At 52.4% G+C, this 22,424-nt stretch overlaps 8 protein-coding genes across 8 annotated transcripts; 3 read left to right on the top strand and 5 right to left on the bottom strand.

Annotated features, from left to right (window-relative positions):
* Positions 1–86: 86 nt before the first annotated feature.
* Positions 87–2,307, top strand: N7477_009581 (WD repeat NOL10/ENP2 family protein; the record flags this gene model as incomplete). Its single annotated transcript, XM_056971242.1, has 2 exons — positions 87–303; positions 368–2,307. The coding sequence occupies 2 exons, from the start codon at positions 87–89 to the stop codon at positions 2,305–2,307; spliced, it is 2,157 nt and encodes a 718-aa protein (XP_056818221.1).
* Positions 2,308–3,240: 933 nt separating this feature from the next.
* On the bottom strand, positions 3,241–6,313 carry N7477_009580 (uncharacterized protein; the record flags this gene model as incomplete). Its single annotated transcript, XM_056971241.1, is given in 4 exon segments — positions 3,241–3,836; positions 3,853–5,836; positions 5,909–6,007; positions 6,077–6,313. The coding sequence occupies 4 exon segments, from the start codon at positions 6,311–6,313 to the stop codon at positions 3,241–3,243; spliced, it is 2,916 nt and encodes a 971-aa protein (XP_056818220.1).
* Positions 6,314–7,448: 1,135 nt separating this feature from the next.
* On the bottom strand, positions 7,449–8,867 carry N7477_009579 (uncharacterized protein; the record flags this gene model as incomplete). The annotated part of the gene is made up of 1 exon (XM_056971240.1): positions 7,449–8,867. The coding sequence occupies one exon, from the start codon at positions 8,865–8,867 to the stop codon at positions 7,449–7,451; it is 1,419 nt and encodes a 472-aa protein (XP_056818219.1).
* Positions 8,868–10,205: 1,338 nt separating this feature from the next.
* On the bottom strand, positions 10,206–11,061 carry N7477_009578 (uncharacterized protein; the record flags this gene model as incomplete). The annotated part of the gene is made up of 5 exons (XM_056971239.1): positions 10,206–10,314; positions 10,403–10,525; positions 10,571–10,656; positions 10,728–10,851; positions 10,982–11,061. The coding sequence occupies 5 exons, from the start codon at positions 11,059–11,061 to the stop codon at positions 10,206–10,208; spliced, it is 522 nt and encodes a 173-aa protein (XP_056818218.1).
* Positions 11,062–11,813: 752 nt separating this feature from the next.
* Positions 11,814–12,166, top strand: N7477_009577 (NAD(P)-binding protein; the record flags this gene model as incomplete). Its single annotated transcript, XM_056971238.1, has 2 exons — positions 11,814–11,889; positions 11,979–12,166. The coding sequence occupies 2 exons, from the start codon at positions 11,814–11,816 to the stop codon at positions 12,164–12,166; spliced, it is 264 nt and encodes an 87-aa protein (XP_056818217.1).
* Positions 12,167–13,158: 992 nt separating this feature from the next.
* Positions 13,159–18,021, top strand: N7477_009576 (BTB domain and ankyrin repeat protein; the record flags this gene model as incomplete). The annotated part of the gene is made up of 1 exon (XM_056971237.1): positions 13,159–18,021. The coding sequence occupies one exon, from the start codon at positions 13,159–13,161 to the stop codon at positions 18,019–18,021; it is 4,863 nt and encodes a 1,620-aa protein (XP_056818216.1).
* Positions 18,022–18,403: 382 nt separating this feature from the next.
* N7477_009575 (cytochrome P450) lies at positions 18,404–20,135 on the bottom strand (the record flags this gene model as incomplete). Its single annotated transcript, XM_056971236.1, has 6 exons — positions 18,404–18,463; positions 18,523–18,641; positions 18,730–18,889; positions 18,945–19,583; positions 19,661–19,858; positions 19,917–20,135. The coding sequence occupies 6 exons, from the start codon at positions 20,133–20,135 to the stop codon at positions 18,404–18,406; spliced, it is 1,395 nt and encodes a 464-aa protein (XP_056818215.1).
* A 313-nt stretch (positions 20,136–20,448) lies between these two features.
* N7477_009574 (uncharacterized protein) lies at positions 20,449–22,314 on the bottom strand (the record flags this gene model as incomplete). Its single annotated transcript, XM_056971235.1, has 1 exon — positions 20,449–22,314. One exon carries the CDS (start codon positions 22,312–22,314, stop codon positions 20,449–20,451), a length of 1,866 nt encoding a protein of 621 aa, XP_056818214.1.
* Positions 22,315–22,424: the final 110 nt, after the last annotated feature.

The following is a 22,424-nucleotide window of genomic DNA, read 5'->3' as shown; positions in this document are numbered from 1 at the left end:
CGTGGTCCCTATCGCTCTATCTTTTTTTTTCTTTGCCTTATCGCAGCTTGACACTTGGAGAGACTTCATACATACAAGCAGATATCATGAAGTTGTCAAACCAGTCCGAGGTGCCCGTCTACACCATCTCGGGCTCTAACACTGCCCGGCCATTACCTGAATGGCTTGCCCGACGCCGAAAGCGCAGCTTGAAAGATGATCCCGAGTATGCGAACCGTGTTGAATTGCTGCAGGATTTCGAGTTCGAGGAGGCCAGCCAGTGTGTTCGAGTCAGTGAAGACGGGGAATGGGTGATGAGCACAGGTAGGTCTCCTGGTCATATAGCATCATACAGCTGTCGGGGCGCAACTAACATGCTGATTCCCAGGAACGTACAAGCCGCAGATTCACACGCACTACCTTCCACAACTTTCTTTGTCATGGGCCCGCCATACTGTCGCTCTCAATACCACCTTCCTTCTTCTATCCTCCGACTACTCAAAATCTCTTCACCTGCAGTCCGATCGCTCTCTCGAATTCCACACCCCGTCAGGATGCCATTACACTACTCGTCTCCCGCGATACGGCCGTGACCTTGTGTACGATCGACAATCGACCGAGGCGCTGATACCTTCAGTCGGTGTCAACCAGGATGGTATGGGTGAAGTGTTCAGATTGAACTTAGAGATGGGTAGGTATATGCGCAGCTTTGAGGTGGATGTTGGTGGTGATGATTTCACATCTGCTGGAGGCGGTACTTTGCAAGGCGGTATTCACACTGGCTCGGTCAACACAGGTGCTATCGCGGAGGAAAGTCACAACTTGTTGGCTTTCGGTACATCAGCTGGCACAGTGGAGCTGTGGGATACCAGAGCCAAGGGCCGCGCAGGTGTCTTGCTTCCTCCGACACAAGCGGGACCAGATGAGGCGCGCAACGGCATCACCGCTTTGGAGTTCAACCGCTCTGGTTTGACTCTCGGTACCGGCTCCTCGAATGGTCTGATTCACCTCTACGATCTTCGATCCCCGGTCCCTCTTCTAAAGAAGGATCAGGGATACGGTTTCCCTATTCACACCCTCAAGTTCCTCCAGCCTTCGTCCGCAACACGTGAAGCGACCATGGACCCCAAGATTATGTCTGCCGATAAGCGTATCATCAAGCTTTGGGACCCTCGCGACGGTACTCCATGGACTTCCGTCGAACCTGCTGTGGATATCAACTCGGTGGCTTGGTGCAAGGACAGTGGAATGCTCCTGACTGCCAACGAAGGACGCCAGCAGCACTCGTTCTTCATTCCGCAACTTGGACCCGCGCCCAAGTGGTGCTCGTTCCTGGATAACTTGGTCGAGGAGATGGCCGAGGACCCCAATGATCCGAACGCCTTCACCAGCGCTCAGGCCGGCGCTGTTTACGATAACTACAAGTTCTTGACTGTTCCTCAGCTGCGCACTTTGAATCTCGAGCACCTTATTGGCCGTACCAACCTCTTGCGACCATACATGCACGGTTACTTCGTGGCTCAGCGCTTGTACGAGGAGGCGAGATTGATCACTAACCCGTACATTTGGGAGGAGGAGCGCGCCAAGCGTGTGAAGGAGAAGATTGACAAGGAGCGTGAGAGCCGTATTCGCGGCAAGAAGAAGGCCGCCGTCAAAGTTAACAAGAGATTGGCCGAGAAGTTGATGAACGCCGAGGAGAAGAACGAGCGCCGCAGAGCCAAGCGTGTGCTGGAGCGTGGTGGTGACGAGGATATCGTTGATGCCGCAGCCACTACCGAGCCTAAGAACAAGGGTGTCCTGGCTGACAGCCGTTTCAAGGCTCTGTTCGAGGATCAGGACTTCGCGATCGACGAGAAGTCTTTCGAATTCCAGCTTCTTAACCCCAGCACTGTACCCGAGTCTTCTTCACGGAAGGAGCGTGGCTTGACAGCTGTCGAGCAAGAGGCTATCGACGACGTGCCCGGCTCCAGCGATGACGATTCGGGATCGGACAGAGAACCCCAGGCCCCTAGACCCGTCAGAGAGAAGCCTTCAAACAAGATCTCTTCTTCTGATTACAAGCGCACGAAGCGTCCCCCGCCTCGCATGGAGGTGTCTTCCTCGACACGCACCCACTCGACCCGCGATCGTTCATTCGGATCGCGCGCCCAGAACATGAAGACCAAGCAACGGACTACACGAACAAGCGGTCCCGTCGGCGAGAGAGAGGTGAGCTTCATGCCCGCCGGCAAGGCGAAGCGCAGCCAGCCCGAAGTTCGTTACGATAAGACCGAGTTCAAGTCCAAGGCGCGACGCAGCGCTTCCAACAACACTTTCCGTGGGATGTGAAGTGTTGGTCCGCCCCAGCCTTTTTCTTAGGCCATCATTATCGAATCCTTTTTACTTAGTTGAGCAGAATTCAACCGGCTCGACCTGTTTACGAGCCAGATCAGACGCGCCCTTCTAGTGCGACACGATGCGCAGACTTCCGCTCGCCCTGTGGTTGCCATGTCGCTATTGGAAATGCCTTCAACATCCTTGTATAGGCTGACCTTGGAAGAAGAGCTCGAACTTTGCCCGGCTGGCGCGTGGGTGAATGTACATTTAGTTTGAACACGTTGCATGACAGGATTGTTTTCAGCATAGAGCACTCAATTGTTAGATACCTTGAACCGGAATTGGATAAAAGTCTTTGATGTTTCCATTCACCCTTTTTTGTTTGAAATCTCCACAATGCATCTAAGCAACACGAGAAGGATAGATGTCCAATATTGTAGTATTTTCGTCTGCTCCAGGATTCAAACTCATCAACTCTAACCAGTTATCCTTATCCAAAACAGCACAATCCGAAGGGAGGCCTCAAGTCGACCGCAAGAACATATCATGAAATGAGAGACCAAAACCAACGTTATTCAAACCAAAAATGAGCTCGCAAGAAAACACCAAATCATATCGATCATGCAGGATGTTGGATAAATAGCAAGTGGCTTGAAATCATAATGCCTCTGGGAGCAGCCAAAAGGGCGAACGAGAAAGACGATGAAAAGAACAATCCCATTCTATGCACAAGAAGGAGGGAACCAAATCGAGGGTTAAGTCTATGGCATTCGCCAACCCCAAAGAAAGAGAGCCTTTTTTGAAAAGGAGACAGAAATAGAACAAGAAATGAGAGAGGTCTGTGACAAACTTAGAAGGAAAGAAAGAGAAATGGGTATTTAGATTGCGCCTGGGAAATGGGGAGATTGGAAATATATGGCAATGGCAAAGGAAAAGATGTGGTCGCTAGGACCAGGGATGGAAGCCAGGGAGTCCAGCTCCGCGACGGCCGCTGCCACGACGGGATCCAGCAGCCGAGTCACTGCCACCGTGATTGCCTCGATTCTCTTCCAGGCTGCGCCGGGAGGCACCGAAATCGCTCATTGCGAACAGCAGGGGCTCGTCGTCTTCGATCTGAGATGGCGGGGCTCGGCTGGTGCTAGGCCGGTTGCCAGGTCCGCGCCGGATCTCGATAGTGGAATTGCCGCTGTTGCTACCGCTGGCGTTGCCGTCGCGGTCGGCATCGCGCTCGATGAGATGAGGTGGGATATTTGCGCCTCGGGCCAGGCTGCTGGAGCCAGAACTAAGCGATTGAGGACCACCGGAGAAACCACGACCGCGCGAGCTAGCGAACCGAGGCTGATAGACATTGGTAGTGGACGAGGTGGATGTAGCCGTAGGACAAACGCCACGAGATGAGGAAGCGTCACGGTAGGCGCCTGCGTTACTTGTGGCGGCAGCAGTGGCGTCGATAGAGGTTGACTGGTGATTGGAATGGTTCTCAGGAGCGAACTCAGTCTCCTGCTGTGTGCCGATGGGTAGAGGGAGCTGAGGTTCCGACGCTCATACTGCGCATACCGAAGGGGAAGATCTCGTCATCATCGCTAGCCGTATGACATCTGTGCTGAGCGGCGGAGCTTGAGCGGCGATAGCTGGGATCGAAGATTCGCGGAGAAGTTGGAATGTCAATGGCAGCTGCAGTAGAGGCGTGCTGGGTGGCTTCGAGGCTGGGATGCTCATCAAGTGCAGAATTGTGCTCGATTTCTGCAGCCCGCTGGCGTTCGTGGTCAACGACAATATCATCAGCAACACTATTGGAGCTGAGACGGGATCGGATGGCAGGCGTATGGGGCGTATGAGGTGAAATAGGCTTCCCAGGAGAAGAGGCAGTAGATATAGAGGTACCCGCAACCATCGGTGGGACACCTGAAAGCTGCTTGCTGGAGGAAGTAGAAGATCGATGTATGTGCATGGAGGATGTCAAAGAATCTGAGAGGGCGGCGTGCGGCCCTACCAGGCCTCGGAAGCGAGCCAGAGCAGCTGCAGGAGCAGTCGCGTTACGAGCACTTTCTTCGAGCGAGACATTGGTGGCGGAACGAGTCATCAGATCCTTACTCGTATCAAGCATCTTCAGGAACTCTGAGATGTTTTCATCGTCTGCGTGCATCGATTCCGCGCTAGTCCCAGTGGCTTCAGCAAGAAGGCCAGAGCCGGGCTGGACATTGGACGATGCAGCACTGGCTTTGCCGCTGGAGTTGTCATCTTCCGTTCGAGGATTGCCTCCCGATGATGGTCGGCCTCGACGATGGCTGAATGAGCTACTATAGCGTGAAAGGGGCGCAGGTTTGGGAGACGCAGAAGTCGAAGAAGGTGAGGTCTGGTCAGAGGCAAGAGCAAGAGATCGACGAGCGGCAGCTGCAACGGAGGGAGGCGGCATAAACCTCGAGTCTGCAGACGTTCCAATAGAAAGACGCGCAGATGTAGTACGAGGAGACACGCCCAAGGGAGTATCGACGAGAGCAGGTGATGCAGAGAGAGGAGGTGCTTTGAAAGGTTGAAAAGAGACGGAAGGCCGACGAGCAAAGTTGGGACTGCCACTTTCACTTGCAAGTTGAGCAGCACGTCCCGTGGGTGCTATTTTCGCTGCGGGCATCAACTTCTTCGGTGAATCCGATGGAGATGATGACCCAACACCAGAATCGCGCGCTGCTCGCAACGCAGATATTGGACTAGCGCCAGTAGCCGGCCCGACTTGGTGAAAGGTCGACAGACTTCCGTATGCACGCGAGCAGTCTGGGTTCTCCATCGTCCTTCTCTCTACCGGTACTGACCCAACTTCAGGCCCCTGGCGACTGACTTCCTCTGACGGTAATGAGGGCCGGAAGATTGCGTCGTCGGCGCCCATGAAACGCGAGCTCAGTAGCGCTTCCGAATCATCAACCCGGAAATCGCAATTCGTTCGAAACGTAACCGATACCGTGAAGGGCCCCGCAGGAGATTCTGTCACGCCAAAACTGTACGTGTCGACCACTTTCTCAGACCCCTCATGTAACGGCGTCGTCAACCGATCACCCGCCAAGTCACTGCGTATAGTGCTCCCATCTATAACACGATATCTGAGCTGTAGTGCCGGGCTCCGACGAACCTTCGTATTGCGCCTAGAGAACTTCCACGCAGGTAGGAATTTAGAATAGGTGAATAAGGAGCGGAAAAGGACAATGCTTTTCTTATACACAGTCGGCAAGATGGAGCTTAGATCTGACGGCAACCCGCTGGAGGACTCGCCTAACTCGATTCTCCATCGTTCCAAGATGATTTCATTAGAGTCCGACTGGCGTCCTTGAGATGCACGGGCACCTCTTGATGCCGCAAGTGTCTCCTGTACATCCCATCGTTTACCATTCTCGTCCAGAATCACCAAGCTCTGGTTATTCGTAAGGCCCTTGCCGTCAAGGAACGTTTCGATGATGAGGGGTGGCGGTCGCTTCTCCGTGGCGTTGCATGACCTCCAAGTCCAAAGCGGCTCCCGTAGAGCATCTGTATCTTCCACTTCGACGTTAAACTAGCAGGACGAGGTCAAAGTCAGCGCTTTATCCTGGGGGTGGGGTAGCGAGACGGGACGGGATCGTCGTACCCAGCGGTTAATTCTCGGGCTATCAGAGCCCTTATTGAAGCTTGCCGGCAGCTCTACGCGTGAATGCAAGATTATCAAAGCGGCCTTCGTATGGTAATTCTGGAAGAAACCAAGGAAGCAGTCAGTACTTGCCACTTACGGCCAATGTCGAGCCCGCCGCAACCTTACCGAGATGATCTGATTCAACTTGGTGATGGCCTCTTTCCGCAGTGCTGCTTCTCTCGTCTGTCCGTTGGTGTCGGCACTGGCATCGATGCCTAGGCCCCGAGCGGAATTTGTTCTCATATCTGTAGAAGGCGAAGGTGGCACGGAGTCGTGCTCTTTCAGATCGTCCCGAGCGGGCGGGATGGATGGGAGCCTGGGTGCCGATGAAGGCACCGCAGGTGATCGTGGGTGCTGATGCATGGTAGGGGACTGTCAGGTCAGCGGCCCGCATGGAGCTGAACGATTTTAAGGCAAGAGCACTCACTCCGACCAACGGGTCCGGGGGCGAGTGCTATCAGCGGGCGTTCTGTTATCAGGAGTCCAGCGCGGCAGTGGATCTGGTGCAGACGGCCATGCTAACAAGTGCGAGGTAGAAGGATTCAAGGATGTAAAGGTGGGAATGGCCGGTGTGGACGGGGAAGTGAAGTGCTAATTAAGACAATTGCAAGGACAAGCGCATCGTTAACGCGGTGGACCTTGGGAGCCTAGGAGCTTCTCCGCATCCACGGGGGAAGTCAAGGGTTCACAGCGTATTTCACGTTGTGCAACCTATGGGATCAAAAAAGACATGACGGACCCAAATATATGGGAGAAAGGGGGGGAGAACGTGGATAGAAAGTAGAAAGGGGAGGAGAAACGGTCTGTGACGCACATCTGGTGACTCGACAGGTCTCGAGTGCGAAAATCAGCCTGGCGCCACCACAGCTGATCAATGATACCGAATCTTTTATCTAACATTCCTTTCAATCTGGTCTCAGACATCGCCCAAATTCTACTAATCCTACGACAAAAAGCAAAGCTAGCTGCAGCTCTGACCTCGTAACGGCTTGGGTACTTCTACATGCGCCCTTAGGCTTTGGAGATAAGAAGCAGATGATCACGGCCAGGTGAGGGACAACCAAGCGTTTATCTCTGGAAAACGCTATGTTCAGCTTCGATGTTCGATAACACCTCAGAGTGTTGCCTATGATCTTATTTCTGAACGCGTGAAGAACAAAGTACGGCAGCCTGGGGTTCACAGGATCAACCCTGCCAAGTGCCGCTGTGAAGGTAGATAAGGTCGGGCGCACTCGGACCCGCGTGCAGAGCCGCGGAGACATGACGCAAGCAATCACGAAATAGGAATCATAGTCTAACAAGTCAATGATCAGCTGATTGTGAAGAATGCGGATTATGTAAATCGTTTACTGATTCACATCATTTTCAATTAATTGACAATATAATATCCCGCGAACATCCCATGGGAGGATGAGATCTCATCATTACCAGTCCATATGTGGAGATTCGAGATCTCAGCTTCCGTCGATCATTCAAGGTTCGAACCAAGGTTACATCTCTACCAAGTCACCGTCTCCTGCAGAACGTCAAGGTCCTGCTTTACGTTCTGGTCTTCCTGACCAAGCGTGAGAAGCACGTCGATCAGCTTCACCAGAAGAGGCTCTAGGTCCAAGCCCAGTGCGATCGGGTTCAGGAAACTGGCAAGTTCCGTGTTCTTGGTACATCCGCGCGTCGTGGTACCGGCAAAGGCAGCTTCGACAAAGTTCACAGCATCTGCCACTGCGATGACTTCGGTGGTCGCGTGACCACCAGCGGCGAACGTGGTAAACTTCACGTTCGCGCCGTCATTGCACCACGCGTCGACCATGACTGATGCGTTTGAGTAGGGAATGATTTCGTCTTGCGAGGCGTGGTAAACAAACACAGGTGCGGTGGGAGTTTCGTCCTTGTTGACGCCCATGGTGTTCATTTTCAGTACGGACTGAATCGTTGGGTCGTACAGCAGCCCGGGGCCCAGACTCTGGATACTTGTAGAAAACAGCGACTGTCCAGCAAAGTTAAGCAGGTCCGGCACCGCGCAATTCTCGCTGGCGAATTTGATCTTGGAGGCGCCTTCCGTCGTCAGTATAGAACTGAACAGAGTGCTCAATTCGGCGCCATACGCGCTGGGCGCAGACAATCCGACCACAGCAGCAGTGCTGAACCCGCTGAAGAGTCCACCATCGAGCTCAAGCAATGTGCCGGTCAAGTTGGAGGGGGTGCCGCCCTGAACCCAACCTTTGATCTCCAGCTCAGGGGCATAGGTGGGCTGCAAAGAGGCCGTCCATCCTGTAGCGAGGGCACCGCCAGAATAGCCTATGCCAACAATCATGGGGCTAGTGCTACTCAGACCCAGAGCATCGAAATTGGAAACAGCACGCATGTTATCCAGGGTTCCCATTCCAGCCAAACGACCCGGGCCGAAAGCCGCATCAGGACCTTCATAGTCCGGCGAGGCAACAATGTATCCCAGAAGCAGGTAAATTTGCAGGATCAACTGCTCGGCGGATGAAATAATATCAGTCTGCGCAGCCCCAAACTGGTAATTATAGCTAGGGTCGCAGATGCTCGCTGAGCTATCATAGGCTGTTTGGAAAGAAATGAATCGATCGTTCTTCGGATTGGTAGGCTTGAAGATCGTGGTCACCGTAGCAATGGCAGAGCCATTGATCGCGGTAGTCCGATATAGCAATTGGTAGGCAGTCACTGGATCTGGGATCAGGCCCAAGAAGGCAACAGTGACATCCCGCTGCTTCAGAATGGTCCCTGGCGCCTCCGACTCAAAGCCAGCCGGGGGTTGATAGAACGGATCATCCGCAGGGGCCAAGGGAAGGCCTCTAGCATATCGACCAGATGGCAAAGCAGATATGACTGCCACCATGAGGCCCACAAAGGCCATCATGATGTGGCGCACCGAAGCACCGGCGGGCGAAATCATCCTCAGCTGTATAGATCGGTGATCGCGGCTTCAGTCGGTGCACATAATGTCAAAACCATCGGAGGGAAAAGGATATAAATACTCACCGTCAGACTCAATGAATGTGATAATTGATGGCTCTGCTACCGAGGTAGTCTATTCATTTCGAGTGTAGATCAGCATTTAGCTAGGCACGCTCATGACCCTCTTTTTTTCCTTTCTTCTTCCGGGCCTTCGGACTATGCAGAAAGTGGATCCCGCGTGAAGTGGAATCCACTTCAGCACAAATGCCAGCCGGAAAGCAATTGTGTCACATCGAGAATTGCTCCATGTAGTTGAGAAGGCATCGCGTGTCATATCAAACATTGTGCCTGGGGAGCTGGACTCGTGAAGGAAACTAGGGAAAGCCGTCGAAGGATTGAAGCTAGCCCCCGCACAGTGGAGAAACGCCTGGGGTTGTGATCATTTTGATCAGCAGGGTAGCATTTATGCTACCGAGCCCGGAACACGGAAAATAAAATATACTGCGATAGGGCTGGGCACCTGGGCATTCTGGGTTGGCGCCGAATGTGTGGGTTGCGGTTGATGCTGAGTGGTGGGGTCTATGCGCTTGGATATTTCTTCTCGGAAGATGCCGTTCTCCAATCTTGCTTTCTAACGACTCGATTTGACTCTAGTGCTTATTTCTCTTGTCATGGGAACTCAGTTGTGTTGTAGGCATTTCTGCAGCTCCTGAATTCCAGAAATCTCGCATGTGAGAAGGAATCAAGGGCGCTTTCAGATGCCCAAATCGGGAATTCCTCGGAGCCAACAGGATCTTGAAGCGGGGAAGAAGCTCAAGGGGGAAGCACCCCGTCTTTAAGTTGGCTTGGTGGGAAGAAAAAAGCATACTGAGTTATTCTCAAGGATTTCACATGGTTTCCATGCAATTTTGGATCGAATCGATCTACCGTTCGTTTCTTTCCTCTTGCTTTATGCGGGAGAAAACCAGGAAATGAAGGAGTGAGCGATCTTGAACTCACCCAAGAATTCATGATCAGTGTTCCTAGGAGTATCAGAAATCGGACCGATGCCATACATTTACCTCGTTAAATAATCATTGTCTAGTTGTAAATTCGAGCCTTCAGCCCCGGGATATCTCGAGATCCTTCGGTCCATAAGTATCTTTGCCCTGCTTCGACACCTTGAAATTCTTATCACGGCGCTGTTGTTGGGTGTGGCGAACCTTTAACCATTCCTCGGTTGACAGATGCTGATCTAAATCGGTAAACACATTCTGCATCAAGCCCAATCAGTCAAGCAGTGCACTGTTCTGGAGACGATCAAGGACCACGTGGTTATTGGGCCTTTGAATGGATTCTAGCAAAGAACGCTGTGGCTTCCACGGTTATACTCCCAGGCAACATAAAGCACCCCCAACCGGTCAACATGGGTTTGATCAGCTGGTGGAGCATGCACGCGATGAACGCTAGATTTAGTGAAGCCACCTGTGAAATCTGCCCAGGCGTCGCGGGTGTTGATCGTGATAGTTCCATCCTGGGGCTGCACCCACTTACCATTCTCCCTCTGAGTCCAGTAACTGAAGCGCAGCTACAGCTTGCCCGAAAAGCAAAGTCACAGTCCCCAGGTTGGAGTGACCGGGGCTATACAGCTCAACGACTGTCTGTTTTTCGTCGGCACTACGAGCTGCGTAGTGCATGTAGAGGAGATGACCCACACCCTACACGTCGTACTGGTGGTCTTTGACAAGTTGGTCCTCATCTGGAAGCTCGAGAAGAATGGCGAAGGCGCGGAGGAGCTTCTCCACTATCTCGGCGTGACAGTTCAGCTCACCTCAGTTTCAATAACGTGACAAGATGCAAGTGACCAAATTCAACATACCCGGCTGAATTGCTCGACCTCCGCAATGTGTTCGAAAATGACAGGAGATTGTTGACGCTCATGGAAACCGCCGAACTTAGGAACATTGTATAACTGCACGTTATCCCAGATGCCGTTTCGAAGGCTATTTCTAAGTCAGCGTTAGGAACGATTGTCCGCTTTCTCTGCCGGAATTGCACCATCCATAATGCTGAAAGCTTTTCTTTAAGAGGCCCCTTCTCTACCTTGAAAGTCGAATTGCTGTTTCATCATACTCCAACTTTCTGTGCGGAACAATTGCGTTCAACCATGCCAGCAACTTCATACAGAATGTCCGCAATTCCTTCTCATTCATTACCGTCTGATCACTTATTCACGACACATCGTTCCACAGAATTGGTACATCGAGACCAATACCCAACGATATATCCGAGATTACCACAGCTGTCATGGCAAGGAAAATTCGTGATAATCCCCGGGCCGAGCCAGGTTATAGGCAAGGTCAGTCTACCTCCGCTGTGAAGCTGGGTTCCAGTCTCACGACTATTTTCCCTTACTAAAAAGCCATTACTATCGCATTTGCTTTAGCAAATGCGAAGTGGACTGTCATCGCGGGTCGCAACGCTGAGAAATTCAAATCGACTAAGCAAGAATTGCTTGGAATCAACCCTAACCTTGAAGTCTTGGTCATTCCAACAGACACCTCATCGGAATGTGACTTTAACAGTTTACAGGAGGTTATTTGTGCTCGAATTGGAGTTGTCGATATTCTAGTCAACGGCGCCGGCTGGTGGTCATCTACGGAGAAAAATAGGAAATAACACGCCGAAGGAGTGGTGGGCAGACTTCGTAAGATTTCATGTTTCACTTCAGAAGAGCAATGTAGTAACAACGGTCTCTCCATGAGGTCAATGTCAAAGGAAGCTAATTCACGAGCAGAGCATTCCTCCTGATGGTCGGCTCAGAAGAGCAGCAATTCTCGTCAACGTCAACACCTGGGACATGCTCACTGTAAGGGCCGACTGGCTTGAGCCACCTGATCAGCAAACTAGCTTTCGATAGACTGTCAGAAGCTATCGCGGTGGCATATCCGAGCGTCTTTTCTCGATGGACTACCACCCGGGCATGACAAAGACCGAAATCGCAGATCGTCCTGAAGTGCTTCATTTCTGCGAGGACACCGGTAGGAGCTCTGGACTCAGCCGTCCATCTCGCTTCATTTATCAACATCCTTAGTTCTTTGCTGATGTATTTGAATTTTACACCTTATAGTTGAGCTGGCAGCTGGCACTGCTGGGTACTTGGCTTCACCACAAACACGATTGTTGAGCGGAAAGTATATGCCTACCAATTGGGATGTGAATGAATTAGGAGCCAGGAAGAGTGAGATCGTCAATCACGACTTTCTGAAGACTGACTTGAGAGGCGAGTTGGGAGGACCCGACCAGACACGCAGCTAGATTCGAACACCATGGTTCAGGTCTGGCCTCAGAGGCACCTGACAAAGTGAATGAAGTCCAGGTTTCCCGGTCTAGTGTTCGGTACTGAACTTGTACTTTTGCTTCTCAGATCTAGAGAGTTAGACTTCGAGACTTTGCCTAGGCGTTGATATACGATAGCCAGGCCGAGCAACGCGTTTTGTGTGCCGCGTCAAGCTTAACCAGCTAGGCGGTGGAGTAGATATGCATAGATCTGAAGGGGCCTAATTCAATTGACTTTAATTTGGATCAAGGCCGAAATGATGGGTGAAGCGCGCGTTCGCCCCGTCTGTATCTATGTCCTTCCAGAGATATATAGTCCCATGGTAATCCACGATGGTCTCGACGTCGTGTGTAAGGTCGCCCTAAGTGAGAGTGCGAATGTATAGGACAAAGTGCGGGGAGGAAAGAGGGGTACTGAATCGAAGCATGTCATGTCCGTTGCAAGCCATGATCCATTTTCACCTATCGCTCCCCCACGGGCCTCGACGGGGCTCTCAGGGCAACGGATGATCCGCGCCTCTCGGGGAACATGGAGGGACGTGCGCGCTATCATTGGTCGGTACCACCTTGTTCCCACGTTTCACGGCGATGACGGTGCAAGAGACTTGCGAAGAGTTCAAGTCTCATTGCGTTCATCCTGCTTTCACTCATTCAGTCCCGACCCCTTCCGCGAATTTCCTCCTCTCTGAGACGCCCTCCGATCCTGCCAGATACGCCCCGGCTCATCGCCACCTCGCGCGAACCCACCTCGATCCAAAACCCACAATCGATTTTGTGTCACCGCACGTTGCAAAGACTTCTGGTGAAATTGCCTTGAGATCGCGTCGGTCGTCTTCGAATCGACTCTTTTCTTCTTTTGAATCCAGAATCCTCTCATCAGCCAGCTCTTCCGTCGCGGTCAACTTCGTGGTGACGGCGACGCTCCAGCTTAGGCCTGATAAGAGATTCTGAGATCGGACCACTTCGGGCACATGAGTAGCAAGCTTTGGGAGTTTTTCATTCAAGATGATGTGGAGAGCTTCCACCGCTTTCTGGCGAACGCAACATTCGCCGGACCGCGAGCTGGAGGAGCGCCCGGAGGCGCCGCAGCTGCTGGCGCAGCGGCATCAAGTCTATCGGCCAAGGTTGGAAGCCCCGGGTCGATGATCGCCTCGTCTCCCAATCCCCCGAAATCGAAGAAACCATACGGACAATCACCCGGGACTTCCTTTCCCGAGCGACCGGCTTTCCAGAAGGGTAATCTTGCATTATCTCGCGCCGATGTCAATGCCCGAGATCACTATGGTAGAACGCTCCTTCATCACGTTGCATCGTCTCCAAAACCCACGGCCGCCAGCTTTGCGCGCACACTGCTGGAGATTCCATTCTTAGATATCTATGCGCAGGACTGGGAGAGCGGCTGGACGGCTCTGCATCGGGCCCTCTACGCGGGAAATGCCACAATCGCTCAGGCGCTTATGGCGCGTGATATGCGTGACGTGACAGACTTCGGCAAAGTAGGAAACACCGGGCATCCAAGTGGTAGCTTGATCAAGATTAAGGACCGTGAAGGCTACAGCCCATTCGACATCTATGGTGCGACTATCACATCTCGAGATATCAAACAAATAACTCCCACGGCGGGATGGCCTGACTCATTGGTCCCGGATGTGGCAGACAGTGATGCTGGTTCAAATGCTGCGTCTCATTATGGAGACGAGGGCGAGGACGATGCATATGTGACTCGGAGCGTCCTCAAGTCGCGAAATGATTTCTCCGCCGATGAGGTCTTTACCTTGGGCAGCAATAAGAACTTGAACCTCGGGCTTGGAGATCAAGACGATCGCCAGTTTCCTGAAAGGGTTACTCTGAAGCGTCCAGATCATCTGCTACAACGATTCTACCGCGAATATGAGGAGAAAATGGAGCGCCTTGGTCTTGAGGATACTCTTGATCACAGCAACTCAAAAGACCTGCCGACTTTGATCAAGAACAGGCCGATAAAATATCAAAACGTGGTCATGTCAAAGCTACACACTGCCATCCTCACAGATGATCCTGAGGCTAACTTATTTATGTGCGGGTTTGGACCCGGCGGCCGTTTGGGAACTGGCGATGAATCGACCCGATTCACGTTCGTCTGCATCGAGACTGGTGGCCTGGCTGGCAAGAAGGTCATACTTGTCGCCCTGGGCCAAGATCACAGCTTGGCCATTACCGATCACGGTGAGATATTCAGTTGGGGAAGCAATAAGTTCGGGCAACTCGGTTACGGCCTGCCCAGGACAAGCAATAAAAATGATGTCCCCATCCAGAGTACCCCGCGTCAGATCTTCAACCCATTCAAGAAGGAAATCATTCTCGGAGCGGCGGCGTCCTCGATACACTCAGTTGTCTTCACCGATTCAGGTCTCTACACTTTCGGCAAGAATGAAGGTCAACTGGGATTAGTTGACTCCGATGCACGTTCCCTTGAAGTGCAGACAACACCTCGACGAGTTGGTGCCTCTCTGTTCAAGAGTCCAATCCAAATGGTCTCAGCTATTGACCGCGCTACTGCTGTGCTTCTTCACAATCACGAAGTTTGGGTCTTTTCGCAGTATGGCTATTCTAAGCTCTCTCTGCCATTAGAGTCTACCTCCAAGTTTATCAGGGACAGTTTCATGGCAACACGATACGGTGGCTCGGTGAACCGAGTGGTTAAACTGGCATGCGGTGGTAACACCATTTGCGCCTTGTCAAGCTCTGGTGACGTTTTCACTGTCCAAGCGAACAAGCCTGATGAGCCCTCAGCATTGACATCCACAACAAACCCGGCCAAAATACGCAACTCTTTAGCTACTCCTATACGGGCCTGGTCCGTCAAGAAATCCCATATGGCTGCCAGTGACGTTGATGTCGGACAAGATGGATCCATCATCATCTGCACGACCTCAGGCTCGGCCTGGAGAAAAGAAAAACGGAGCAAAAACAAAGAAGGCACCTCCAAAGAATTCAAATTTGCCCGCATCCCGGGTCTGTCTAGGGCCGTGGCCGTGCGCAGCAATGCGTTCGGGGCGTATGCTGTCGCTCAACGTGACTGTGATGTAACCCGAGAGCAGATTCACATCGACCCAAGTACACTCTGGGATGACTTACTGCCGCTTTCGCCTTTCATGACACCCGAACCGGATGATGTGGATATGATAGTCGCAGCGGATGATACCGAAGACCCTGTTGCGTTGTCTTCTGCGATGGCCATCAAACGTGACATTTTAACCTCATCTGAAATGGAAGATAAATTTCTCTCCATACGTTCGGAAGGCACTATCTGGGTGACTAGCTCACTCTCGGATGCACGAATTCCAGCACACGAATTTCTCTTGAGCGGTCGCAGCCCTGTTCTTCGCAAGGCGCTGCACGATTTCCGGAAGTCATATTATGCTTCCGTGCCTGATGTCCTCGATATCGAATATGGCAAAGACGGGCATATTCAAATTCGTTTGCTAGGTGTTGATTTCCTGACTGTCATGAATGTCGTTTTCTTCCTTTACACGGACAGTATCATTGATGTCTGGCACAAAGCGAGCACTTCTTCTCAGAAAGGCGCCCGTTACCGCCAAGTGCGAACGGAGGTTATGCGAGTGGCCACTCAGCTCGGTCTGCCGACGCTGGAACGCGCAGCTCGCTTGATGGTGGAGCCGCAGCCAAGCCTGAAGACTGACATGGCACATGCTATCAAGCATCCTTTCTTCTTTGATGATGCTGATGTTGTGGTTCAACTTAAGGGCGATTCTGTCAAGGTTCACAGCCAGGTGGTGTGCCAGCGCTGTCCTTTCTTCGATGCCTTGTTCAATGGGCGTTCGGCTGGCAGGTGGCTTGCGCACCGGCGAAAGTCTCCCTCGGAGAGAGTGCACATTGATCTCAAACATATTGATCGATCGACTTTCGAATTCGTCTTGCGCTACTTGTACGCCGATACGGAAGAGCAAATGTTTGATCAGGTACGGTCGAAAAATCTCGACGACTTGATTGACCTGCTTCTTGATGTCATGTACGTCGCCAATGAGTTGATGATCGACAGACTCTCTCAGATCTGCCAAAAGATGCTTGGTCGTTTTGTCAACACACGCAACATCTCGTATCTTCTTAATTCCATCGCTCCTGTCTACGTCCGCGAGTTCAAGGACGCCTCCTTGGAATACATTTGTCTCAATCTCGAAGACATGCTTACAAACAGATTGTTGGAAGGGCTCGATGAGAACCTCCTCAGCGAACTTGACGCCGTCTGCCATGAGAATCAGCTAGCATGCTTCCCTATTTCTCGTGGACGTAATTCAGAGGAGTACGTGTTCGAGAAGTACCCTGAGATTGTCACTTCCTTGGAGATGGACAAGCGACGTCGGATCGATGCAATGGCTTTGCAGTCTCGTCTGAGTCAAGTTGAATCCTACGATGTGCGACCAAGACAGCCTAGTGTAGCGACCACGCCAGTGCGCAAGGGCAAGGGTAGCATTTCCCGGGACTCTGGAAGCCTCCTTCCCAGTCCTACATTAAAACCAAAACAATCGACGGGTGACCTGATGTTCCAAATGGATGAGGAAACCGCATTTTCGCCTGGTGACATCAAGGGCAAGGCTGTGATGCGTGGAATGAAATTCGGAGGGACTCCGGAAAGTCGGTCTTATCCCGATTCTCCAGCATTGGGAGCAAGCATAGCGGAAGCTGAGTCCCTTGGAGAGCGTGGATTTTTGGATGAGCAGATGTCTTCGCCACGAGATATGCAGCTTACCCAGTCTCCTACTCAATCTCGCGAGATTGCTATGCATCTGAAGCGTGGCATGGCATCGCCGCCAGATTCCTCAGCACCGTGGGCCTCGCCGGTCATTTCAAACAATAAGAAGGACCTCAAAGACATCATGGGTGAAACCTCTCAGTCCCGGGTATCAAACCTTACATTAGGCATGGAAGGACGACGTGAGATCAGCGGTAACTTCAAAATGTCCCAAAAAGAGCGGAGGAAGATGCAACAGCAGCAAATGCAAGACAAGCTTGCTGCCGAAGAGAAGGCGAAAGAGGCTGTAAAGAACCCTTGGGCGCTGCCACCTCCGGCTACACCTTCAAAGCTCGTGAAAGATCCTCTCCCGGGACTAAGTAGACTCAGCTCACCTGAGCCATCGAAAAATGCACACAAGCTATCGATGACTATGCGCCAAACCGTGGCAGGGACACCTCCGCCGAAGCCAATGGCCACCCCGACACAGTCCCACGGCCGCAGTGTCTCTATCAGCATGCGACCATCTTCCTTCTCGAAGCGTCCCTCCCCTGGGCCTCCAACACCAGCTCAACAAACTCTTCCAAAGGCGTCACCACAAACTGCCATCCAGTCTGTTCGTCATATCCCACGTCCAGAGCCCTACCCATCGGGTTTCCACTCCCCGTCCAGTGGCTCTCTTTCTCTCGCAACCATCCTGCAGCAACAACAGATCGAGAAAGACGTTATTCGCGAGGCGGCCACGGCCAAGCATAACCTACAAGAGATTCAAGCCGAGCAAGAGTTCCAAGCATGGTGGGATCAAGAGAGCAGGCGCGTGCAGGGCCTTCTTGACCTGGAATCCACGCAACAGCCCAACGGCAAGGTTGAACGAGGTGGCAAGTCTTCTGGTACTTCCGGGACGCCCCGTAAGCGCGGAGGCAAAAAGAATGCCGCTGATGGGGCTGGTTCTCAGGCCCAGAAAATGTCCATACCATCTCCAGGTCCAACTCTAGCACCTTCCACACCCAAGAAGAGTGCGAATCCCCCCATCACAGCCGCGATATACGCACAATCAGACTCCCAATGGCGGTGCCAACAAGGGCCCTCGTCGTGGAAATGAAAATCGCGGCAAAGGGAAAGAAAAGGCCTAAGACGGCATACTCTATGCCTTCCTCCTTGTACATTCATTTTCTATATTTGCCTTATATTAACCATTACTTTTGAGTCACATTTCTTTTGTGTTTGTTCATAATCCTGACTTTGTTGGCATTATTATATAATATGCGATCTCCGATGACTTAGACTTTCCGTGGACAGGATGGCATTTTGGGATTTGAGAACTTGAATTAATAGATTCTGTTTCCTCAACTTAGATAATCGTTCCCTATTAGGTGTCAATAACACCATGTCAACTCCATTACATTTCCTAGGTTCAGATTAGCGTCAATGTTCCCCATTCCAATCTCAACGAAGCAGAGCATTTACACAGAAAAAGAATATCATCACTCCCCACGACGTTCCCACCGCACCGCAGCCGGTTGCACCGGACGAGAAAATAGCGACTGTAGTACATGTTAGCCAAAATCACAACCGTGCCAAACAGCGACAACATTGAACATACCGAATAATCCGTCTCGGGGACACCAGCCCGACCTTCAGGATTGAAGAACCGGAACTCTCTCACAAGAGTCGCAACAATGACCGTCAGATTCAAATACGCAAACTTCTCCCCAAATACACCTATGCCGGCCCGCTCCGAACGGCAAGTACGGACTTCTTGTCCCTTTCGACACAGTGCCATACCCATAATCCACCGTATCGCCCTCACCTCCATCATCCTCAAAGCATGACTCCCACCGATGCGGATCCCAAGTCATAGCATTCTTGAAGAACCGTTCATCACGCGCAGTGACACCAGGTGATGAAAGAAGCGTATGACTGGTCGGAATAACATAGTTTGTCCCCGAAACCGAAAGCGGATTCTTCACCTTGCGCATCAGCGTATGAATAGAGGAAATGGATCCGCAACGTCTCCTTAATAACGAATGCATGTAGAGGGAGTTTCTCCAAATGGCCAAACTCCAAGGGCGGCAGATGTTTCCCTAAGGCATGCACCTGCTCAGCGTACAACTTTTCCGTCATCTCCGGCTCGGATGCAAGCCGTAACATGATCCAGCAACTGATCGCCGACGAAGAGTGTTGTCCTGCCATAAGTAGCGTGATCATCATATGAGCAATCTCTTTATCTGGAATTGTGTGGCCGTTACGGTAGACGCAGCGCATGAGGTTCCAGATCATGTCTTTTTGGCTTTCTTTCTCGCCCGTGGCGCGACGCTCACGGATGATCTGGTGGTAGATTTCGCGCATGCGTGCGTGCGCGACATCGCGCTTGCGGTTGTGGGGGAGCGGGGCCCAGGGGAGCATGAAATTGATGGGAGAAAAGCCTAGGTCTAGGTCGTGGTAGAGGTCCGCAAATTCAGTCGTCAATTTTGCGCGAACTTCGGGGCCTTGGAGGGTGCGACCGGCTGTGAAGATTGTTATTTCGGACATGACGGTCGCTAGATCGATTGTGCCGGTGTGGCCCTTGAATTTGCCTGAGGATTTGATGTATTGTTTCACTTCTTCCTCGATTAAGGGGACGTAGGATTCCAAGGCTTCTTGACAGAGGCCGAATTTGATAAACTGAGTTGATTAAATTCATTAGCATGATGATTTTAGGAAGGCCCAGAGATGAGTATGGCAATGAAGGTGTTACTTACTTTCTTTTGCTCCATGAGCTTGGAGTTTGGACAGTCGTAGACAACGTCGGATCCGAAGACAGGCGTTGTCAATTTGCCATAGACCTCTTCGGCGTTAACATCCCTGAGTTTCCCATTCAAGATGAATTCATTTCCTTCTGTTCCGAGATAGACGGTAATTTTCTTGCCGAGCAAGATAAATGTGAAGATGTCACCGTGCTAGATCCGTGTCAACTTGGCCAGCATACGGTTATCAAAGTCGGGTCCATTGACTTACTTTCTCACGACACGTAAAGAAGAACTTGTATGGATCCATGCCATAGGCGATAGTATTCCCGAGAAAAGGAAACCAGTGAAAAACCAGGGGCGGTTCATTGCGTTGATAGAAGAATTGCTGGTGAATCAAGTTGAACACCACCGCGATGAGGGCAGTTGCAGCAACATAGCCGGTGATACGAAGAATCTGGCCGATGACTAACGGCACGAGGAGCTCCATGATTCTGTTTTTGCCTTGGAAGATGTGAAGATAGACAGACAGCTGGAGTATATCCTGAGATCAAATCATGAAGAAGGAAATTAGGCATTACTGATCCAGTGGGTCACGCCATGCGCGATTGCCCGGAAGACGACCCTGCCGGATGCCAAGATCAACCTGGATTACATTGGCATGCAACGCTATTGACTTGGAAGGAAAAGCTATGTCCACGGTGGGGTAGAACGTTATGTTAAAAAGTTTCAAAGGCTTCAAATACCAGCGCCAGGGAATTGCAAAAGTGTCATCAACGTAAAGGAGCAGACTTAGGGGGGCTTCAGCCCGAAGACGCAACCTCGCGACTCTCCCACATGCGACGGATCATCATGTCAATGCCGTTCACAGCCGGGTATTCTTCAGGGTCATTGTCGCCTTGGAGATTATGCGCAGCTTCGTCAGAGGTAGAAAGGATGCGGGCGGAGGGGTGGGCCGACTTGACTGCGTGGGTGTCGGTGGATTCGCTCTGGGTCCCTGGATCCTCCGAAGTCGAGGAATGAGGATCAGGCAACTCGGAGCTTGAGCCCAATCGGCTTGGGCGCCTTCCGTGCTGCAGCAGGGTCAAGGAGGGGGCTGACTTGACAGGCTTGCCCAAGGCACTTTGTTCCGCCCGGGCTGCGAGGGACTTGGATGCTCGAGCTATAGAGCGAAGCCGGGTGAAGCTGTCGCCCGTCGGGGACTGAAAACGCCGCACGACCATCAATTCGAGTGACATCTTCTCGTATGCCTTGCGAATGTGTCGTGTCTCGCTGTCGAACCCTGACCCGCTTGCACGACTGGCGCCATTCATGCCTCGATTGGCATCGAATACCCCAGAGGCTGAGCGCTTATGTCCAGTAGGCATGTAGCCTGAATCCATGGCAGATGGCGACGCGGTAGCCGAGGGTCCATGGCTATCGGGAGGGGAGTTATTGAGGGTAGCCGTGCGTTGAAGCCACAACTTCTGCTGGGTTCGTGATGGCAGATCAGCGCCGCCGCGAGGACGTGCCGGGGAGGCTGTAGACTTGCCAGCAACGCGACCGGGAGAGGGAGGAGTTTGTGGGTGATAATGAGGTAGGAAGGAGGAGGGTGTGTTCGGGTCCGAATCGGTTCTTGAAGAGGCCTGGCCGGCCTTGTTGTTTACTATGAACCGCGAGACACCCCCTTCCATGGACGAGGAAGTGGCGTGGGTGTGGCTACCAGGCATGCTGGCGAGCCCAAGGTTTGAGGTAGAAAAGGTACGCCGAGCCGCATCCGGGACGGCGGCCAGCTTAAAAGAGGCACTAAGCGTTGCAGAGTCTGGAATGGCCGGCTTATGCTCGCCCATGGCGGATATGGAAGACATTGCAGGGGGCGCTTTGGCGGAGTGTGAGGGGCTGAGGAGGCGGCTGGCAATGTCGCCCTGCTCACCGGGCTGTTCTGGCCCGGGCGTCACGTCTGAGTCGTCCTCTTCGTCTCCCTCCTCTTCGAGGTCTCTGCGTACAAACTTATTGATCACCGAATCAGGAAGACTCGTAGCTCGAGGCACTTGTGGGTACGGACGCTTCACGAAGGTGAGCGGATCGACGAGGACTGCAGGATTCTCCGCGCTGTGGTTGGATGGCACGACCGAGTTGCGTCTTGTGCTCTCAGGCGACTGTGTGGTATCTTCCCACTCAGCTTCATCGGTCTCATCATCACCCAGCTCAAAGCCGACGGACTTCTTCTTGCCGGCGCTCAAGACCGGACGATCGGTGACCAAGGCCTTCTTCCCAACCGCGGAACTATTGCGTCGCAAAATGGGTGTAGAGTTGTTCCTCTTCATAGAATCGTTCTTCGGATGGTCATCAACGGTTCCAGTCTCCCATCGCACGTGTGCGGTACCTTTGGGACTGGCGACCGGTGTAGCCGGTGCAGACTTCTTGCGCTGGTGGTGGCGGCCGGTGGGCTCGGGTCCTAGCTGGAAGCGCTGCAATTTATTGAAATTCTTACCGGTCGAGGGGTTCCGGTGATGATTGCGGCCACCACCGACGACATGGGCGCGGTGGGCTTTTTGGACGGGGGCTTTGGAGTTGTGAGACTCTGACAGGTCAAGGTTGGAGTTCGCCTGCGTGACGACCGCATGCGAGGAGACAGCGCGACGGCCGAGACCGGGGCGCTTGACTGGGGAGGAGGTGTTATTCGGCATGGCGGCTAAGCTCACAAGAGCCACAGGCGGGTAATCAGTTGACTTGCACAGGGCATCGACAGGGATTGGTCGAGGTAGATGAGGAGATGAGGTATCACGACAGATCAGAC

The sequence above is a fragment of the Penicillium maclennaniae genome (genome assembly GCF_028827695.1).
Source record: "Penicillium maclennaniae strain IBT 15551 chromosome Unknown utg000008l:1.0-3552695.0:1.0-3555053.0, whole genome shotgun sequence".
Classification (NCBI taxonomy): domain Eukaryota; kingdom Fungi; phylum Ascomycota; class Eurotiomycetes; order Eurotiales; family Aspergillaceae; genus Penicillium; species Penicillium maclennaniae.
This window is presented reverse-complemented; position numbering and strand designations above follow the sequence as displayed.